The 18,739-nt window shown below is 43.6% G+C and overlaps 1 protein-coding gene across 1 annotated transcript; it reads left to right on the forward strand.

Annotated features, from left to right (window-relative positions):
* Positions 1–5,956: 5,956 nt before the first annotated feature.
* LOC115203693 (forkhead box protein J1-B-like) lies at positions 5,957–8,799 on the forward strand. The gene is made up of 3 exons (XM_029768649.1): positions 5,957–6,280; positions 6,430–7,014; positions 7,614–8,799. Exons 2-3 carry the CDS (start codon positions 6,442–6,444, stop codon positions 8,451–8,453), a joined length of 1,413 nt encoding a protein of 470 aa, XP_029624509.1. The 5' UTR covers positions 5,957–6,280; positions 6,430–6,441; the 3' UTR covers positions 8,454–8,799.
* Positions 8,800–18,739: the final 9,940 nt, after the last annotated feature.

The raw sequence follows: 18,739 nt of genomic DNA on the forward strand, positions 1-18,739 counted from the left end.
GTGACTACCTCATGAAGCTGGTTGAGAGAATACCAAGTGTGTGCAAAGCTGTCATCAAGGCAAAAGGTGGCTACTTTGAAGAATCTCAAATATAAAATATATTTTGATTTGTTTAAAACTTTTTTGGTTGCTACATGATTCCATATGTGTTATTTCATAGTTTTGATGTCTTCACTATTATTCTACAATGTAGAAACTAGTACAAATAAAGAAAAACCCTTGAATGAGTAGGTGTGTCCAAACTTTTGACTGGTACTGTATATACAAAAGTATCTAAACAACCCTTCAAATTAGCGGATTTGGCTATTTCAGCCATACTCATTGCTGACAGGTGTATAAAACCGAGCACACAGCCATACAAAACATTGGCAGTAGAATGGCCATCCTGATGAGCTCAGTGACTTTCAACGTGGCACCGTCATAAGATTCCATCTTTCCAACAAGTCAAATTTCTGCCCTGCTAGAGCTGCCCCGGTCAACTGTAGGTGCTGTTACATTTTACATTTAACAGATGCTCTTATCCAGAGCGACTTACAGTAGTGAATGCATACATTTCATACATTTTTTTCTCCATACTGGTCCCCAGTGGGAATTGAACCCACAACCCTGGCGTTGCAAACAGCATGCTCTACCAACTGAGCCACACAGGACCACTGTTATTGTGAAGTGGAAACGTCTACGAGCAACAATGGCTCAGCCGCAAAGTGGTAGGCCACACAAGCTCACAGAATGGGAATGCCAAGTGCTGAAGCGTGTAGCTCGTAAAAATCATCTGTCCAAGGTTGCAACATTCACTACCGAGTTCCAAACGGTCTCTGGAAGCAACATCAGCACAAGAACTGTTCGTCCCGAGCAGCCGCACACAAGCCTAAGATCATCATGCGCAATGCCAAGCATCGGCTGGAGTGGTGTAAAGCTCTTCACAATTGGACTCTGGAGCAGTGGAAACACGTTCTCTGGAGTGATGAATCACGCTTCATCATCTGGTAGTCTGATGCATGAATCTGGGTTTGGCGGATGCCAGGAGAATGCTACCTGCCCCAATGCACAGTGCCAACTGTAAAGTTTGGTGGAGGATGAATAATGGTCTGGGGCTGTTTTTCATGGTTTGGGCTAGGCCACTTAGTTCCAGTGAAGGTAAATATTAATCCCTACAGCATACAATGATATTCTAGACAATTCTGTGCTTCCAACTTCCAACAGTTTGGGGAAGGCCCTTTTCTGTTTCAGAATGGCAATGCCCCTGTCCACAAAGCGAGGTTGATACAGAAATAGTTTGTTGAGATTGGTGTGGAAGAACTTGACAGGCCTGCACAGAGCCCTGACCTAAAACCCATCGAACATCTTTGGGATGAATTGGAACACCTACTGCAAGCCAGGCCTAATCTCCAAATATCAGTGCCTGACCTCACTAATGCTCTTGTGGCTGAATGGAATCAAGTCCCAGCAGCAATGTTCCAACATCTAGTGGAAAGCCTTCCCAGAAGAGTGGAGGCTGTTATATCAGCAAAGGGTGACCAACTCCATAGTAATGCCCATGATTTTGGAATGAGATGTTTGACGAGCAGGTGTTCACATACTTTTGGTCATGTAGTGTCTGTGTTACGGAGTCTAGTTGATAGGTAATCGACTAGCCGGACTGTTCCCCGGACTCCGCGTGTAGGGATTTGTACAATGCATGAACAAGGCTATTGAACTAGACATTGGTGTCTGTCTTTATTACTTTATCCAATATATCATACTGAAACATGGTGTCAGAAGTGGCTCGAAAACCACACGCTTGTTATTTTTGTAGCTAAGTACAGTAAACCAGTCAACATCCTCTCCTCTCAGGCTCTACATGCGAACGCCTGGGACTGATGCAGTTCACTGTACCAAATGACCTGCACGTTGTGGATCATGTCCAGCATGGACCCCTGTCCAAAGAACAACTACTCAGCAGATATGACGATGTATTCAACATGCCCGTTGAATCAGTGCCTGGGGAGGTACACTTTGAAGTGGATGAGAGCATCACTCCAGTCCAGTGTACTCCTCGCAATGTGCCCATTGCAATGAAAGTGGCTGTGAAGGCCCAGCTGGACAAGTATGAGGCCGATGGCCACATGACATCTGTGACTGAACCAACTGACTGGATCAGCAATATGGTCATAGTGAAAAAAACAGAGAAGCTGAGGGTCTGCATCGACCCAAAGCATCTGAACCAAGCACTGAAACGATCCCACTACATCATGCCGACACTAGAGGATGTCCTCTACAAGCTTCCCAAGGCCAGGATTTTCACCTTGATGGATGCCCGAGATGCATTCCTTCAATGCAAGCTGGACGAAGAAAGCAGCTTCATGACTACCTTCTGGACCCCCTGGGGTCGGAAACGCTGGCTCAAGCTCCCGTTTGGTGTCTCAGTGGCACCTGAGGTATACCAACGCAAGCAGCATGAGTTACTGGCTGGGCTCAAGGGCATTGAACCCATCGCCGATGATGTCCTGATCGTAGGCTGTGGTGACACAGACGAAGAAGCAGAACGCCACGATGTGAAGCTCCTGGCACTGATGGAGCGCTGTCGATCTGTTAAGCTTCGTCTTGGCCTGAAGAAGCTACAGTTCAAGGTGAAAGACGTCCACTTCCATGGCCACATTCTCTCGGCAAAAGGCCTGAAGCCGGACCCAGACAAGGTCCGAGCGATCCTCGACATGCCAAACCCATCTGATGCAAAAGGAGTACAGCGTCTCATCGGTTTTACAAACTATCTTGCAAAGTTCATGCCACACCTATCAGCAGTCTGTGAGCCTCTGCGCCGGTTGCTGGACAAAGACACACCATGACACTGGCTACCCAAGCACGAGGCCGTGGTGCAGGAGATGAAATCTCTGGCTTCATCCATGCCAGTGTTGCGCTACTACGACGTCACGAAGCCTATCACAATCCAGAGTGACTCCAGCCAAAGGGGACTTGGATGCTGCCTTATGCAGGAAGGCCAACCCGTTGCGTTTGCCTCGAGAGCGCTCACCCCCACCGAACAGAACTATGCACAAATTGAGAAAGAGTGCCTCAGCATCGTCTTCTCCTGCCAGCGATTCCATCACTACTTATATGGTCGAGAGCTGGTCACCGCTGAAACTGACCACAAACCACTCATTGCCATATTCAGTAAACCTCTCCTCAACGCGCCCAAGAGGCTTCAAAGCATGCTCCTGACTCTGCAAAACTACAGCTTGAAGGTAATTTACAAGCCAGGACCAGAGATGTACATCAGCGACACACTGAGCAGGGCAACGGCACAATGTACAGGCAGAGGCACTGCCTATCAGCAGCAGGCCATCTGTTCGCTACAGCAGGAACAACAAGATGTTCAACAGATCAATCAGGCAGACTACTTAAACGTCACAGATCACCGCCTAGCCCAGATCAGGCAACACACTGACAAGGACGAACACCTACAATCACTGAAGTCCATGGCTCTCGCAGGTTGGCCATACCTGAAAGAGGAGACACCTTTCACAGTGAGAGAATACTGGACCTTTCGAGATGAGATCAGCGTGCAAAATGGCGTCTTGTTCAGAGGTCTGAAGGTCATTATTCCCAAATCCCTACGTCCAGAGATGCTTACCCGCATACACTCCAGTCACGTTGGAGGTGACGCATGTTACCGCCAGGCTCGTGAAACATTATACTGGCCAAACATGCAAGCAGAAATTAAAGACTTTGTCAGCAACTGTACCACGTGCAACGAGTACGCTCATGAACTGCCCACAAGGGCCTGGCAAATCGTCAGCATGGACTTATTCAGCCACAGACAAAAGGACTATCTTCTCATTGTTGATCACTACTCTGACTTTTGGGAAATTGAACTGCTCCCTGACTTGTCTGCAGAGACGGTCATAAAGCGCTGCCTCAGAATGGGAGTTTGACCACGTGACCTCCTCTCCAAGACACCCAAAAGCAAATGGCAAGGCAGAGTCAGCTGTCAAGATTGCAAAAAACCTGTTAAGCAGGGCTGTGCGCGACAGCAACGACCCATGGAAAGCGATCTTACAGTGAACACACCCACCGAAAACATGGACAGCAGCCCAGCACAACGCCTTCTGTCCAGACGTCTGAAGACTACCATCCCCGTAGCTAACAAGCTACTTGAGCCCTGCGTCATGGTTGGCGTCACGGACAAACTGCGTCGCAGAAAGCAGCTCGCTAAGTGCTTCTACGACCGGACTGCTCGAGACCTACCAGAGCTGGAGGTGGGTGAAACGATAAGGATGAAACCGCTGCCGGGAGACCACACAGGACTTTGGAGGCTGGGCACGTGCCTACAGAGAGTTGCACCACGCTCTTACCTGGTGGATGTTGGTGGCTCCCTCTATCGTCGCAATCGGGTGGATCTGCGCGTAGCAGAGCAGACAAACCAGAACACGCCATACACTCACCTAGATGAGCTGGATCACAGTCCAGGCCTAAGGGTAAGAGGCGCAGAATTGAGACATGAGCCAACTGAAGGTGAGGCTTCTACCCCACCAAGCTCTCCAGCTCGTGGCCCTAATCCTACCCCTGTCAGAGCCCATACTTACTCACGGGTGGGTCGGCTGTGCAAGCCACCGGACAGGCTTACTCTGTAAGCAAGAGACTGTGTTAACTTGTCCTCCTGTTTATAAAAATAAAAAATAAAAAAATTATAAAAAAAGAAAGGAAGATGACAACTGAAGTAAAAAGAAAATGTCATGATTTTTTTATTGTTATGACTTGATTGTTAAGAATTTAATGTTATGCTGTTATGTTTGCACTTTCTATTGAAAAGGATGACGTTACGGAGTCTAGTTGATAGGTAATCGACTAGCCGGACTGTTCCCCGGACTCCGCGTGTAGGGATTTGTACAATGCATGAACAAGGCTATTGAAGTAGACATTGGTGTCTGTCTTTATTACTTTATCCAATATATCATACTGAAACAGTCTGTATGACTAAAACCATATAGAGACTGTGTAGAAACGATAATGGACCTACAGTACCTTCATACACTTTCTTGACTGTGTCCAACTCGTTAATAATCATCGAAATTAAAGATAGACAGTCAGGGAGTATATACAATTCAAAACATGATGGAGAGAGGACTATTTTGGGCCAATTTTGATGGCGAGGAAATAAAACACATTTTAGTGCGTCCTCTGGACATCGTCGAAGACCGAATGCGCGAATGTGGTCCGCAGGGAAAAATGAGTTTGACACCCTGAGTTAGAAAGACAGAGTTTGTGAGCCTTTGTCCCAGACTCCCAGGACCAGAGAATGAGTGACTGTGATGGAGTTTTCTACAATGATCATATTCATTTGAACGGAATCATAGTTTCCCTATCAGCTGGGTATACCTGCTGATTAAAAAACGGGTACAGCAAATTCGAGAACCTAACATCGACAATAACCAGTAGATGTCGCTAATACATCATGTCAAAGCCAGAATTACCCAATTTCATCCCAGAGCCAGTATGTTCGCAATTTCTACAACACACATTGTCATTAACTGTAACATGTATGTCTTCAATTTCTATAAAACGAGGAATTAATCAAAAGTCAATTCAACTATCGACCATGTGTAGGTAAAGTCACATCACTGTTGTAAAACATTTAACTCCAAAGGTGGCTGTTTTACAATTAACTAAGGATGTATTCATTATCTACAATTATTCAGGATACATTTTAAATATGATGTATCATTAACTGTCCAATAGCCTACAGAAGACCCTTAGTAACAAAACTGCACTTCCGTTTTTAAATCAAAACTCATCCTTCTTACAATTCATGAATGCACAACGTATTCATGACAGTCAGAAGCCACTTTGTTTCTGATTAATTAGGTAAAAAAATATTACATAGAATATTCTGTGTAATTACATTCTGTTTGTTTTCGCTGATTTAACACATTCTTCCTGTATATGTACACACAGCGAGCCAGAGAAACAAAGGCGAAACCTGAAAACCACGGAGCCAATCAGCGACCTGCTATTTGTTTAGCGCTATTAAAACTCAAGGCGGTCTTTTCTGTTTTTCCCTCAGTATGTTCTGATCTGCCCCTCGCCGTTATGGGATTATTATCACACATCGACAGGATCTGAATGAATGTGGAAACATAAAGGCTACTTTTGCGAATGAAGTCTTGGCTTTACATGTTTAGATAGCAGTTCCTCTCCAAGCCATCTGTACAGACATCACAATAACGTGTAAGAGCTTTGGGTACCACATGAGAACGGTGGAGCTGATCATTGAAACTGTACTGCGGAGTACACCAAGACCAAGGTAAATGTACTGCTTTTGCTAATACTTCTTTATGAATGAATGGCCACTGTTCTTTTATTTTTATGAGATTATAATGCAGTTTTTCATATTGTAAATTTAAAGTCAGCTGAGTGAGATCACACCAATCTTTTGTGGGAATTTATTAACAGGGACACTTTACAATGCCAGTACTACCAAGTCAGGAGATTGGAACCAGATTCAAGGAGAAATGGATGAAGCTTCACCCAGAAGACCAAGACAGTGTGAATGGTTCAGTGCACCTGGATGACAGTCTCACCAGCCTCCAATGGCTCCAGGACTTCACCATAGTCAGTGCGAGTCTAGAAAGCCTACCGGGCTCCACTTGCCAGCCGTACCACCTGCCTGAGCCCAGCCACCTGCACCCTCAGGGCTCCGACTCCCCCTCCAGTCCACCTGCTGGGGACACTGCAGCCTCCGGCATGCCTCAGAGTGCAGGCAGCCCCATCACCTCCAGTGCCTCAGCCAACAGGACCAGTTACTACTCCCTTCACCCGACAGTGACCAACAACCACCACCAGATCACTGTGGCAGCCAAGTCCCTGGAGGAGGTCGACTTCAAGACCAACCACGAGGTGAAGCCTCCCTACTCCTACGCCACACTGATCTGCATGGCCATGCAGGCCGGCAAGAAGAACAAGATCACACTGTCTGCTATCTATAACTGGATCACAGAGAACTTCTGCTACTACAGACGTGCTGAGACCAGCTGGCAGGTTAGTGACTCAGTCTGTCTTCTACATTATTGATCAAACCTGAGAGAGGTACACAACACAGGGGGAGAGAGAGATGTGTGGGCGATTGCATGCAACTAATCCCTCAGAGATACAGTGTTTCTTTTGATGTTGTATGGAAAATAGGTTCTAGGCCTATCATGATTATATTTGTTTGTCATTGATGTAATCATGGGTTATTTCATGTTCGATTTTTTTGTTGGAAATAAGTAGAAGGTGCTCAACCAACGTGAGTAGAGGTGCAACGTAAAATGAGTAGACATCATTGGGCAAGAAAAGACGCAACGCTCGCTCACCATTAAGAATGTGTAGTTTTATTAGACAAAGTTAAATAATTGAAGTTGTTTGATTTTCTTGGAATCTCTGTGATGGGGACTATATGATTCAGGAGTACACTGAACTTAAATTGTTATTACCTTGTCCCGACGATGCACATTTGACATGTTATAACCTATGATTTATATATACACATCATTAGTTCTAACATTATGACTATCCAGCAACAAATGACAGAGAATCTTTAATGAGACTGCTGTCAGTTAGCTCATCTTTTCATGAACTACATTCTATTCTCTCCTCAGAACTCTATCCGTCATAATCTGTCACTCAACAAGTGCTTCATGAAGGTTCCCAGGCAGAAGAATGAACCAGGAAAAGGGGGATTCTGGCAGATTGACCCTCAGTACGCAGACATGTTTGTCAATGGAGTCTTCAAGCGCAGGCGGATGCCAGACATCCATTTCAACACCCAGAGACACAACAAAACCCAAGGATCATCTCGTAACCGAAAAACCCAGGAGTACCACCAGCATTTCCCCCAGGCCCACTACACAGTGTCCCACAGAGGGGCAGGTGCTGGGAACAGACGCAAACTTGGTGGCACAAAGTGGGAGACAGTCCATAAATCACCACTGTTGACACCGGATCTCATGGAACCAGAGGCACTGAAGGGTGAACTAGACTGGGCCATGGTGTTTGACGATGTTCTGAATGGGAGCAGCAATAACTTTGAGGATCTAGACATTAACCTAGCTCTGAACTCCCTGGACTGTAAGGTGGAGCTCTCCCAGCAGGATCAAGGCTGGGACTGGCACCTGGGGAAGTGGTGCAGCGGAGGGGCTGACCGGGATCACCAGCAGGCCTGCAGGTATATGGAGGTGACCACCATGGGCTGCTACAGCATGGAGGAGATCCAGCAGCACCTCAACCTGACTGGGCTGCAGCAGCCGCTCCCTTTGGCGGTCCACCCACAGCACTTTGAGGAGCTGACACTGTTTCCTGATGAGCAGCAGAGGCACCCCTGGGAGGAGCTGAAAGAGGAGGTGCAGGCAGTGCCTATCACCCTGGACCATAGTCTCAGCTTCTGTGAAGGCTTCTTCACTGAGATGCAGCCATGGGGGACAGCAGAGTCTTATGTGTGACACCCTCACCCAGCCCCAGCCCCAATACTGAACAAGCACTCCAGCAGGAGGCCAGAGGACCTATAGACTACTGTTTTGCTACATTAGCATTATGGATTAATTCAGAGAAACATACGTTCATTTATTTTTTATCTGAGTCACATTTACTGTGTTTTTATGAGCATTTTCTATTTGCTTTTTGATTGTTTGCATCTATGAAACAAACATGCTGTTTTATTGTAGTATTGAATGTCTGTTATAGAACAAAACAAATCTATCCTAATTAGCAACCACTTCGTTTTACATGAAGGGTTTCATTCCAAAAATCTATACGCTACCGGTCAAAAGTTTTAGAACACCTACTCATTCAAGGGTTTTTCTTTATTTTTTACTATTTTCTACATTTTAGAATAATAGTGAAGACATCAAAACTATGAAATAACACATATGGAATCATGTAGTAACCAAATAAGTGTTAAACAAATCAAAATATATTTTATATTGTATATTCTTCAAAAAGCCACCTTTTGCCTTGATGACAGATTTGCACACTCTTGGCATTCTCTCAACCAGCTTCATGAGGTAGTCACCTGGAATGCATTTCAATTAACAGGTGTGCCTCCGTAAAAGTTAATTTGTGGAATTTCTTTCCTTAATGCGTTTGAGCCAATCAGTTGTGTTGTGACAAGGTAGAGGTGGTATACAGAAGATAGCCCTATTTGGTAAAATACCAAGTCCATATTATGGCAAGAACACCTCAAATAAGCAAAGAGAAATGGCAGTCCATCATTAATTTAAGACATGAAGATCAGTCAATCTGGAAAATGTCAAGAACTTTGAAAGTTTCTTCAAGTGCAGTCGCAAAAACCATCAAGCGCTATGATGAAATTGGCTCGCATGAAGACCGCCACAGGAATGGAAAACCCAGAGTTTCCTCTGCTGCAGAGGATAAGTTCATTAGAGTTACCAGCCTCAGAAATTGCAGCCCAAATAAATGCTTCACAGAGTTGAAGTAACAGACACATCTCAACATCAACTGTTCAGAGGAGACTGTGTGAATCAGGCCTGCATGATCGAATTGCTGCAAAGAAACCACTACTAAAGGACACCAATAAGAAGAAGAGACTTGCTTGGGCCAAGAAACACGAGCAATGGACATTAGACGAGTGGCAATTTGATATTTTACACACACATGAAGGATAAGAAATAATTTCTGATGAAAAAACAAATGTGAAAAAATGTGTGTTTCAAGTGTTTTGGAACTCTTCACATACTAATCTAATCTAATTTCATAATCAGTATTGTGTGGGCAATCAGATCAGACATAATGCAAGAGAGAGTTGTGCCGTGACAGTTTGCTGGCTGTCTAGCCGGCTACATTATGCTCTGAAGGTCTTCAACTGTAAAACTTTATGATGATTTTTTATATTCTTTCCATTAGTAGATATACTAAAAAGGCTCAGGATTACCTAACATTAGTGTAGCCATGGTTGTAATGGTATGTTATGTAAAGGATGTTTTATGTATGATTGAAGTAATACAGTTAAAATATGAAAATACTGAATAACTTTTTCTGCATAGATGGTCATTTCTTTTGCAGTACGTTTATCTAAATGTACATGTGATGAATGGGGTGATGAATTATTGAATTATTAATTAAAAGGCTGTAAATAATGCGTTCATTAAATAAATACAGTGGACTTAAAAATAAATGCTTTCGTGATGTAGTTTCTATGATCTTCCTAGGGATAGGAAAAATATGGAACAGAGTAAATAGGTGTTAACTTGTGGAATAGACACCGGCTGGAATAGGTTTTAACCAATCAGCATTCAGGATTAGACCCACCCGTTGTATAAATCTCATTATAAAGTGGGTGGTTCGAGCCCTGAATGCTGATTGACTGTCAGCGCTGATATAACAAACCGTATTCTACAGGTAGGACCAAACTTTTTTTTTACTACTCTAATTATGTTGGTAACCAGTTTATAATCGCAATAAGGCACCTCAGGGATTTGTGGTATATGGCCAGTATACCACGGTTAAAAGCTGTGTCCAGGCACTCTGCGATGCGTCGTGCCTAAGAACAGCCCTTAGCCGTGGTATCTTGGCCATATACCACACACCCTCGTGCCTTATTGCTTAACTATACTGTATTATCTATTGTTAATGTATGTATGTAGACAGACAAATACTCTTCTACTCTACCAGGAATGAACTGTCCTATCTCTATCCCCTACCTACACCCTCTCACCATACACCACTGAACCTTCATCTTATGAGGACCAGCCTGCCTAAGCCCAGGTCACTTAGTGTGTTCTGAAATGGATGGTACAAAACAAAGCACTTCACCCAGCAGGGCAGATGAACACACTTCCATCTCTGCAAGATGAAACGTTGCTTTCAGTTCCCTCAAGGAGTATTTTTCCCAACAAATCCAAATTCCATTTCCAGAGGAGTATCCATTAGCAATAGAGCGTGATGAGGTATTGTAGCAGTGCTCATTCAATTCCACTCATGGTGGAGAAGTTCTTCCAGGATAAAATAATCAGTTGGTGATGTGTGTGTGTGTGTGTGTGTGTGTGTGTGTGTGTGTGTGTGTGTGTGTGTGTGTGTGTGTGTGTGTGTGTGTGTGTGCGTGCGTGCGTGCGTGTGTGTGTGACCTGTTCTGAACACTCCCCTCCTTCTCTTGCCCCATGTTATAATGAAGATAACTTCTTTGTCTTTCACAACAGAAAAAAGTACATATTTCCCCGAGGCAAGTCTGAGCTTGTCGAAGCTTCATAAGATGGCCAGACCCACTGGACTAATAACCATGGTGCAACTTGGTCCGTCTGTGTAAGTCTAATGTTTATGTAATCGTCACCCTGAACATGAGCAGCCCAGAGGCAGGTGTTAAGGAAGAGTGTCAGGTCAGGTGGAGGTAGAGGAGCAGGTCTGGGCATGCAGGGGCCATTGTGTTATTATGCAGTTCTGAGTAAACATAAACCAGTTGGATGTGTAGGTAGGTTGGGTCATCCTGAGGTCTATGGCCAATCTGCACATCACTTAAACTCAAACTGAACCACACCACAGCTTGTGGACCTTTACTTTCCAGACAATCTAATGGAAGGTACAGCTGGGTGGTGAGCTCAAATCTAACATTCCCCCCTGGACAAACGTCTTGTCTGGTGTCGAAGCCAACCCTCCTGAGCTGCCCCGATAGACTTATCTCCCTGCAGGCTTAACCATGGGGCTCTGTTCAAACAAGGGGCTGTGGCACACTGTCGGCCCAACATGCAGATCTGTCAGGATGAACAAGCAGGGCGGTCAATGCACCCTGACCCTGTCTGCTTTATGTCCTCCTGGTACTGCTGATTACAGGAGCGGACTGCTGGGGGGCACAGGACAGCCAAGGAGGAGCTGAAACAAAGGGTAAACTGATACTGATGGGTTCACTCATGTATACAATACATGAACGAAACAAATCATTTTGGTTTTTATTAGTCTTTCCAGTGATATACAGTAGAAAGCACAGCACAGAGTGGGGACGGCCTGAAAGCTCTATGGCTTGTTCTGTGTATGTTTCGATTACGTCTGTGCAAACAGTCCCGACCTGACATACATATTATTAAACAAGTGGTCCCCAATCCCCAGAGTCCATTCACTCTGAGAATGATTGCTTCTCATTGTTCCCTGCATCTTCATCCAAACCAAGTGGAAGTCTTTGTGTGGTGGAGAGACGTCTGGGGTTACATCTCCTTCAGATGTGTGTGAAGCCAGAGCAGAGAAGCGGATGAAGAGCTGCATTTGACTGCATAGTGCCTTGCATTAGCCAAGTAAATTTATGTCCTAATGCACAGCTCTGCTGAGTTTAAAACATCATTCTAAATATATTTCTATACTCTTGAGCATGGTTATAGATGTGTCTTCAATTATCACTGTTGTGTATACATTATGATACGAGAAACCTGACAAGTTCCAACTTGTACATTCTCGGCTTCACTTAAACATCTTTTGGGAGACCAAATATCACGGTTGATATTCAGACACACAAAAGAGATCCGTATTCATCGACTGTCTCGTATCTGTCACATTAGGGGTTAAAACAGACTAATCTAATTTTCTCACGTGATCATTTCATTTCCACGGTCCATTCCCAATTCTGACGGGCTGACTGATCAATGACATCCTCCAGGAAGAAACGCAATCTGAACATAGAAAAATGTATTATTTGTTTTTACCATGCTGTTTGGACAACCAGGTTTCAGACCAAGTTGCCTACTGTTTGTGACTGGAATCTTCACAGGAACTCAAGAAAATTGTATTTTTCTCTCAAAGACAAAGCATGGTTGGGAATAATGGTTTAATATCCAATGGGCTTTCATTAACTTCCTCGATGAAGGTATGTGGTCTCCCACATGAAAAAATACTGTAGTATAGATGGTGTTAGTAGGTCAATGGAACGCAGACCATGAGGGATAGAAGGAAGCTGGATTGGGGCAAATTAAACATTTTATTTTAAAAAAGTGAATATTCATCAAATCCGTCATGATTGATGTACTGTAAGAGACCCAGAAGCATTTCGCTACCCCCACAATAACATCTGCCAAATACAGTTGAAGTCGGAAGTTTACATACACCTTAGCCAAATACATTTAAACTCAGTTTTTCACAATTCCTGACATTTAATCCTAGTAAACATTCCCTGTCTTCGGTCAGTTAGGATCACCACTTTATTTGAAGAATGTGGAATGTCAGAATAACAGTAGAGAGAATTATTTATTTCAACTTTTATTCCTTTCATCACATTTCCAGTGGGTCAGAAGTTTACATCACTCAATTAGTATTTGGTAGCATTTCCTTTAAATTGTTTAACTTGGGTCAAATGTTTTGGGTAGCCTTCCACAAGCTTCCCACAAAAAGTTGGGTGAATTTTGGCCCATTCCTCCTGACAGAGCTGGTGTAACTGAGTCAGGTTTGTAGGCCTCCTTGCTCACACACGCTTTTTCAGTTCTGCCCACAAATTTTCTATAGGATTGAGGTCAGGGCTTATGATGGCCACTCCAAAACCTTTACTTTGTTGTCCAAAAGCCATTTTGCCACAACTTTGGAAGTATGCTTGGGGTCAATGTCCATTTGGAAGACCCATTTGCGACCAAGCTTTAACTTCCTGACTCATGTCTTGAGATGTTGCTTCAATATATCCACATAATTTTCCGACCTCATGATGCCATCTATTTTGTGAAGGGCCTCCCCCTTTTTCCTCCAAACATAAAGATGGTCATTATGGCCAAACAGTTCTATTTTTGTTTCATCAGACTGGAGGACATTTCTCCAAAAAGTACAATCTTTGTCCCCATGTGCAGTTGCAAATCGTAGTCTGGCTTTTTTATGGCGGTTTTGGAGCATGGTCTTCTTCCTTGCTGAGCGACCTTTCAGGTTATGTCGATATAGGACTTGTTTTAGTGGGGATATTTCCTCCAGAATCTTCACAAGGTCCTTTGCTGTTGTTCTGGGATTGATTTGCACTTTTCGCACCAAAGTACGTTCATCTCTTGGAGACAGAACGAGTCTCTTTCCAGAGCGGTATGACGGCTGCATGGTCCCATGGTGTTTATACTTGCGCACTATTGTTTGTACAGATGAACGTGGTACCTTCAGGCATTTGGAAATTGCTCCCAAGGAAGAACCAGACTTGTGGAGGTCTACAATTTTGGCTGATTACTTTTGATTTTCCCATGATGTCAAGCAAAGAGGCACTGAGTTTGAAGGTAGGCCTTGAAATACATCCACATGTACACCCCCAATTGACTCAAATGATATCAATTAGCCTATCAGAAGCTTCTAAAGCCATGACATAATTTTATGTAATTTTCCAACCTATTTAAAGGCACAGTCAACTTAGTGTATGTAAACTTCTGACCCACTGGAATTGTAATAAAGTGAATTATAAGTGAAATAATCTGTCTGTAAACAATTGTTGGAAAATGTACTTGTGTCATGCACAAAGTAGATGCCCTAACCGACTTGCCAAAACTATAGTTTGTTAACAAGAAATTTGTGGAGTGGTTTAATGACTCCAACCTAAGTTGGTTTAATGACTCCAACCTAAGTGTATGTAAAATTCCGACTTCAACTGTATATGTATGTGACCAATACAATTTGATGTGGTTACTAAAGTCCGATTTGGATATGTTTGGCTGTTTTCACTGCATAACATTTAGAAGTTGTCTCTGTTCAGGTTTAGAAGAAGGGACTGCTAAATGCTAACTCCCATAAGTATAAGCTGGTAGTTAGTTAGCATACAGAAATCGATGCTGGTAGTCAAAGTTGTTTTGAACTGTAATGCAGTTGATTGATGACGATAAGATGAACATATATTGGGGTTGACATCCATACAAACGATATACTCCAATTTTTACCTCAATATAGTGTGAAATACACATACATGTATAAACAATAGTCTAAATGTAGGCACATTTTTCTGGGGGGCAATGAGGAGATTCAGGCTCTTTCCACCATGGCATCTTTCCACTACGCGTTTACATGGCATTTCCATTGTTTTGGTCGAGTTCCATTGACCTCTTTACTGTATCTATACCACATAGTTTCTAAACATGCTGTTCTGTCTTTGTCTGTATTATGGTATAAATACTATAGTATTCACTGAAGTATTTTGTCGACTTTACTGTAGTATTCACTGTAGTGTTTTGTGCAAAAACACTACAGTGAATTCTGTGGTATTTACAGTTAACTATAGTATAAATACGGTAGTAAAAAGAAAACTGTAGTATATACTACAGTAATTCGTTTTTTCTTCACTCAAATCGTGAGTGTAATGAGAACAGAGGCAGGTTTAAACTTTTCAAGTACATTTAAGGAAAAGGTAGAAGGATGCATGTGTTTGAAAGGAACAATAAAAGGAATGAACTTGGAATGCTGGAATGATAACCCCCATGAATAAACCACTTAATTCCCAAACAGCATCTCTTTATTGTGAGGGGAACTAAATAGGCCCAATGAGAGATAATCCAATCTGTTGTGGTAAAGTATTGTTGGAAGTGGCATTCCTGTTCTATTATTCACCCAGGAACATGGAAGTGCCTCTGTGGTGTCCTGCAGTGGTGGTTCACAAGTTCAGAAAGCAGTTGACTCTTTATATGAAACGGTAGCGGGAGCATGTCTCACCCCTGAGGACTCCGGACATAAATAAAACCACAGCATGGGCTTAATGCCATTTTTAATATAGCTATGTTCTAGATCTCTCTGTGTATACACCAACACAATGCTGGGGTCATGCAGTGTGCCCTCTGGCTTTGATGGGCAGCAGGGTAAAGGTCAGAGGTCACAGATCTGTCAGGCTGTAATTAACTTGGGCCCCTTTGAGAAAGGGGGTGAAAGGATTGTCTCCTTTAGATTTGGTCTGACTAGATTTGGTCTCATCCTTGGCCCTATAGATAGTCCAGTTTGAACATCTCCCAATCTCAGTGCATCAGCAGGATAACTGACCATTGATGTCAAAACAAAAGAGGGGTCCAATTAGAGCAGAGAATGTTAGAGAATCCTGCAGCCGAAGGTGAGGTGACAGGCTGGGGGTGAAACATCATCTTTACGTCTGTTTGAGAACCTCTGGTCAGGTGATCCTTAGTCATCCTCATTTATGTTACATTTTAGTCATTTAGCAGATGCTCTTATCCAGAGCGACTTACAGGAGCAATTAGGGTTAAGTGCCCCACCTCCACCTGCTGGGGGTCTGCTCTATCCCTATGGGAAATGTGGATTATCATCAATAATGAACACCAAACAACAGCCTCCACTCCAGACAAGACCGAAGAAAGAAGGGAATGAGTGGTGGAGAGACGGGTCCTTCAATAACTTGCATCCCCTGTAACACAGCATGTTGAATTATTATTATTTATTTAACTAGGCAAGTCAGTTAAGAACAAATTCTTATTTACTATGACGACCTACACCGGCCAAACCCGGATGACACTGGGCCAATTGTGCGCCGCCCTATGGGACTCCCAATCACAGCCAGTTGTGATACAGCCTGGATTCAAACCAGGGTGTCTGTAGTGATGCCTCTAGCACTGAGATGCAGTGCCTTAGACCGCTGCGCCACTCAGGAATTAGCTCTTGCAAATCTCTCGATCGTTATAAGAAAGTATTTTCTGCCACGTCATTGTAGTCACCAATAAATGAATGTGTTCATTTGAGTTGTGTGCTGTGTGTGTGTGTGTGTGCTGTGTGTGTGCTGTGTGTGTGTGTGTGTGTGCTGTGTGTGTGTGTGCTGTGTGTGCTGTGTGTGTGTGTGTGTGTGTGTGTGCTGTGTGTGTAAGCGCAGATGCTCAGTCCTCTTTTCTATTTCCCTCACCTCACATCTCTCCTGATGAATAAGAAGGTGGGTTTACATTGCAGGGATTGTCTGGGTCTTGAAGAGAGTCTTTCTTGATTAGCTGCTCCTTGTTTTATGAAGACTGCCATCTGGCTCCCCGGGCCAGCTAACTGGTTAATACAGGGTAACACTACACCTTCCTCCCTTCCCAAGGCCTGGGGCCAGGTGACCGCACTGGGAGCTTCCCCAATCAGCTGTCTAGATGGAGGGATGTGTGTATGTATGCTGGAGGTAGATGTGATGGGGAGCAGAGTCTCTCTCACCTGCTCTCCTCTTAAGACATCATCATACTCAACACAGTAATCTCTCTCTTTTACTAATCAGACTACCAATCAGTAGTCAATATTGACCAATCAAAAGAACAAGTGCCTACCATGGATCAGACAGTAAAAGCAGGCCTGTTTAAAGATTAGAATTACTTCCTGGAAGGACTATTCTGCTTTTGAAAACGTTTTATGTAACTGGCATTCACAAAACATTTTTAACCAGACTATACTGTATATATACTGAATAACAAAGCTCATATTGTGGAACACTTCTCAACCACCAACAACAACATTCTAAATGTAAAATCACGCCGATTTTAATACATTGCAGAAATGATAGAGGCAAACAAAAGATGTAAAAAGCCACACACCAGTCCGTAACACCATTGATCAAGATACTGCCAACGGTGGCCTCTCTTGCAGAAAAGATCAGTGGGATTCATTAAAAGTGATGTAATTACTGTAGCTGGGACTACACCTGTCCCCGGCAGACTGTTGATCTAACATGCAGTACATCTGCCTGCCTATTGTGATTGGCCATGAGGCTCAGCAGGGAAGTGCGTGCTGTGTGTGCAGCTCCCAGAAGCCTCAGTTCCTCCAGGAGAGAGAAGGGTACCCTCTCCTCTCCATCAGTACTACTTTAAATATTCATGCTGGATCAACAGTGGAACACAATCCTTCTCCTGGGTTTTCTCCTTCCCTGCTTTGGGAGGCATAGGTCTATGGTGGCAGACCCATTATGGGCCGTTATCTCGCACATACACACAAGCAGAGCACACACAGTAAGTCGTCATCATACTTAATACCTGATGAAAGCAGGCATATTGCAAGTGTTAAAGTGCATTAATCAGACAAATGTGAATTTTCACAGAAAAACGGATATACACCTTATCCTGTTGGACAGCAATGTTATAAAAAGCTATCGTTGATCACTCTTGACAAATTACTGCACTGTCAAATATTAGAGTCCGAAGGCTCTTTTTCATCTAAAACCAGACGATGGCATGAGACCTCAGAGAGAAGAAGCTACACTGTGGGTAGGAGCATAGTTGGTATCTCAGGAAGAGAGGTACCGGGGGACCCTGGGAGTCTCTAGGGACCAGAGATCATTAGGCAGCTGCTTAATGAGAGAGCTGAGGGAGAGATGGGATAACTTGTGGGTAGGCTCTCGTTAATGCTGCGCTAGGCGGTAGCAATGGGAAAGAAAGGGAGAGGGGGAGAGAGATACCTGGAGGCCATTCTGACCTAAATAGACAGGGTGAAGAACATTGTGTGCAAGTATTGATGATGTTTACGCCATTTGCACACACTGTATATAGACTTTTTTCTATTGTGTTATTGACTGTACGTTTGTTTATTCCATGTGTAACTCTGTGCTGTTGTTTGTGTCGCACTGCTTTGCTTTATCTTGGCCAGGTCGCAGTTGTAAATGAGAACTTGTTCTCAACTGGCCTACCTGGTTCAATAAAGGTGAAATAAAACATTTAAAAAGCACATTTACATCAGCCAAGATCTGCCTCATCACCACAGACTGGAAAAGTCCTTTTGAAGTGGTAGTGCTTGGTGAAAGTATGTTTAAAGCCTAGTATGAATGCCTTATTCCAATAGACTTTCATTTTTGACATTTTGATATTGTCTTCCAGAGAGCACAAACAGATTTCAGTCA

Source organism: Salmo trutta, chromosome 1 (genome assembly GCF_901001165.1).
Source record: "Salmo trutta chromosome 1, fSalTru1.1, whole genome shotgun sequence".
Lineage (NCBI taxonomy): Eukaryota > Metazoa > Chordata > Actinopteri > Salmoniformes > Salmonidae > Salmo > Salmo trutta.

Excerpts from the sequence above, each read along its gene's own strand:
- LOC115203693 (XM_029768649.1), top strand. The coding sequence starts at position 6,442 with ATGCCAGTACTACCAAGTCAGGAGATTGGAACCAGATTCAAGGAGAAA. Across the intron at positions 7,015-7,613 it reads GTGCTGAGACCAGCTGGCAG|AACTCTATCCGTCATAATCT; the intron begins GTTAGTGACTCA and ends TTCTCTCCTCAG.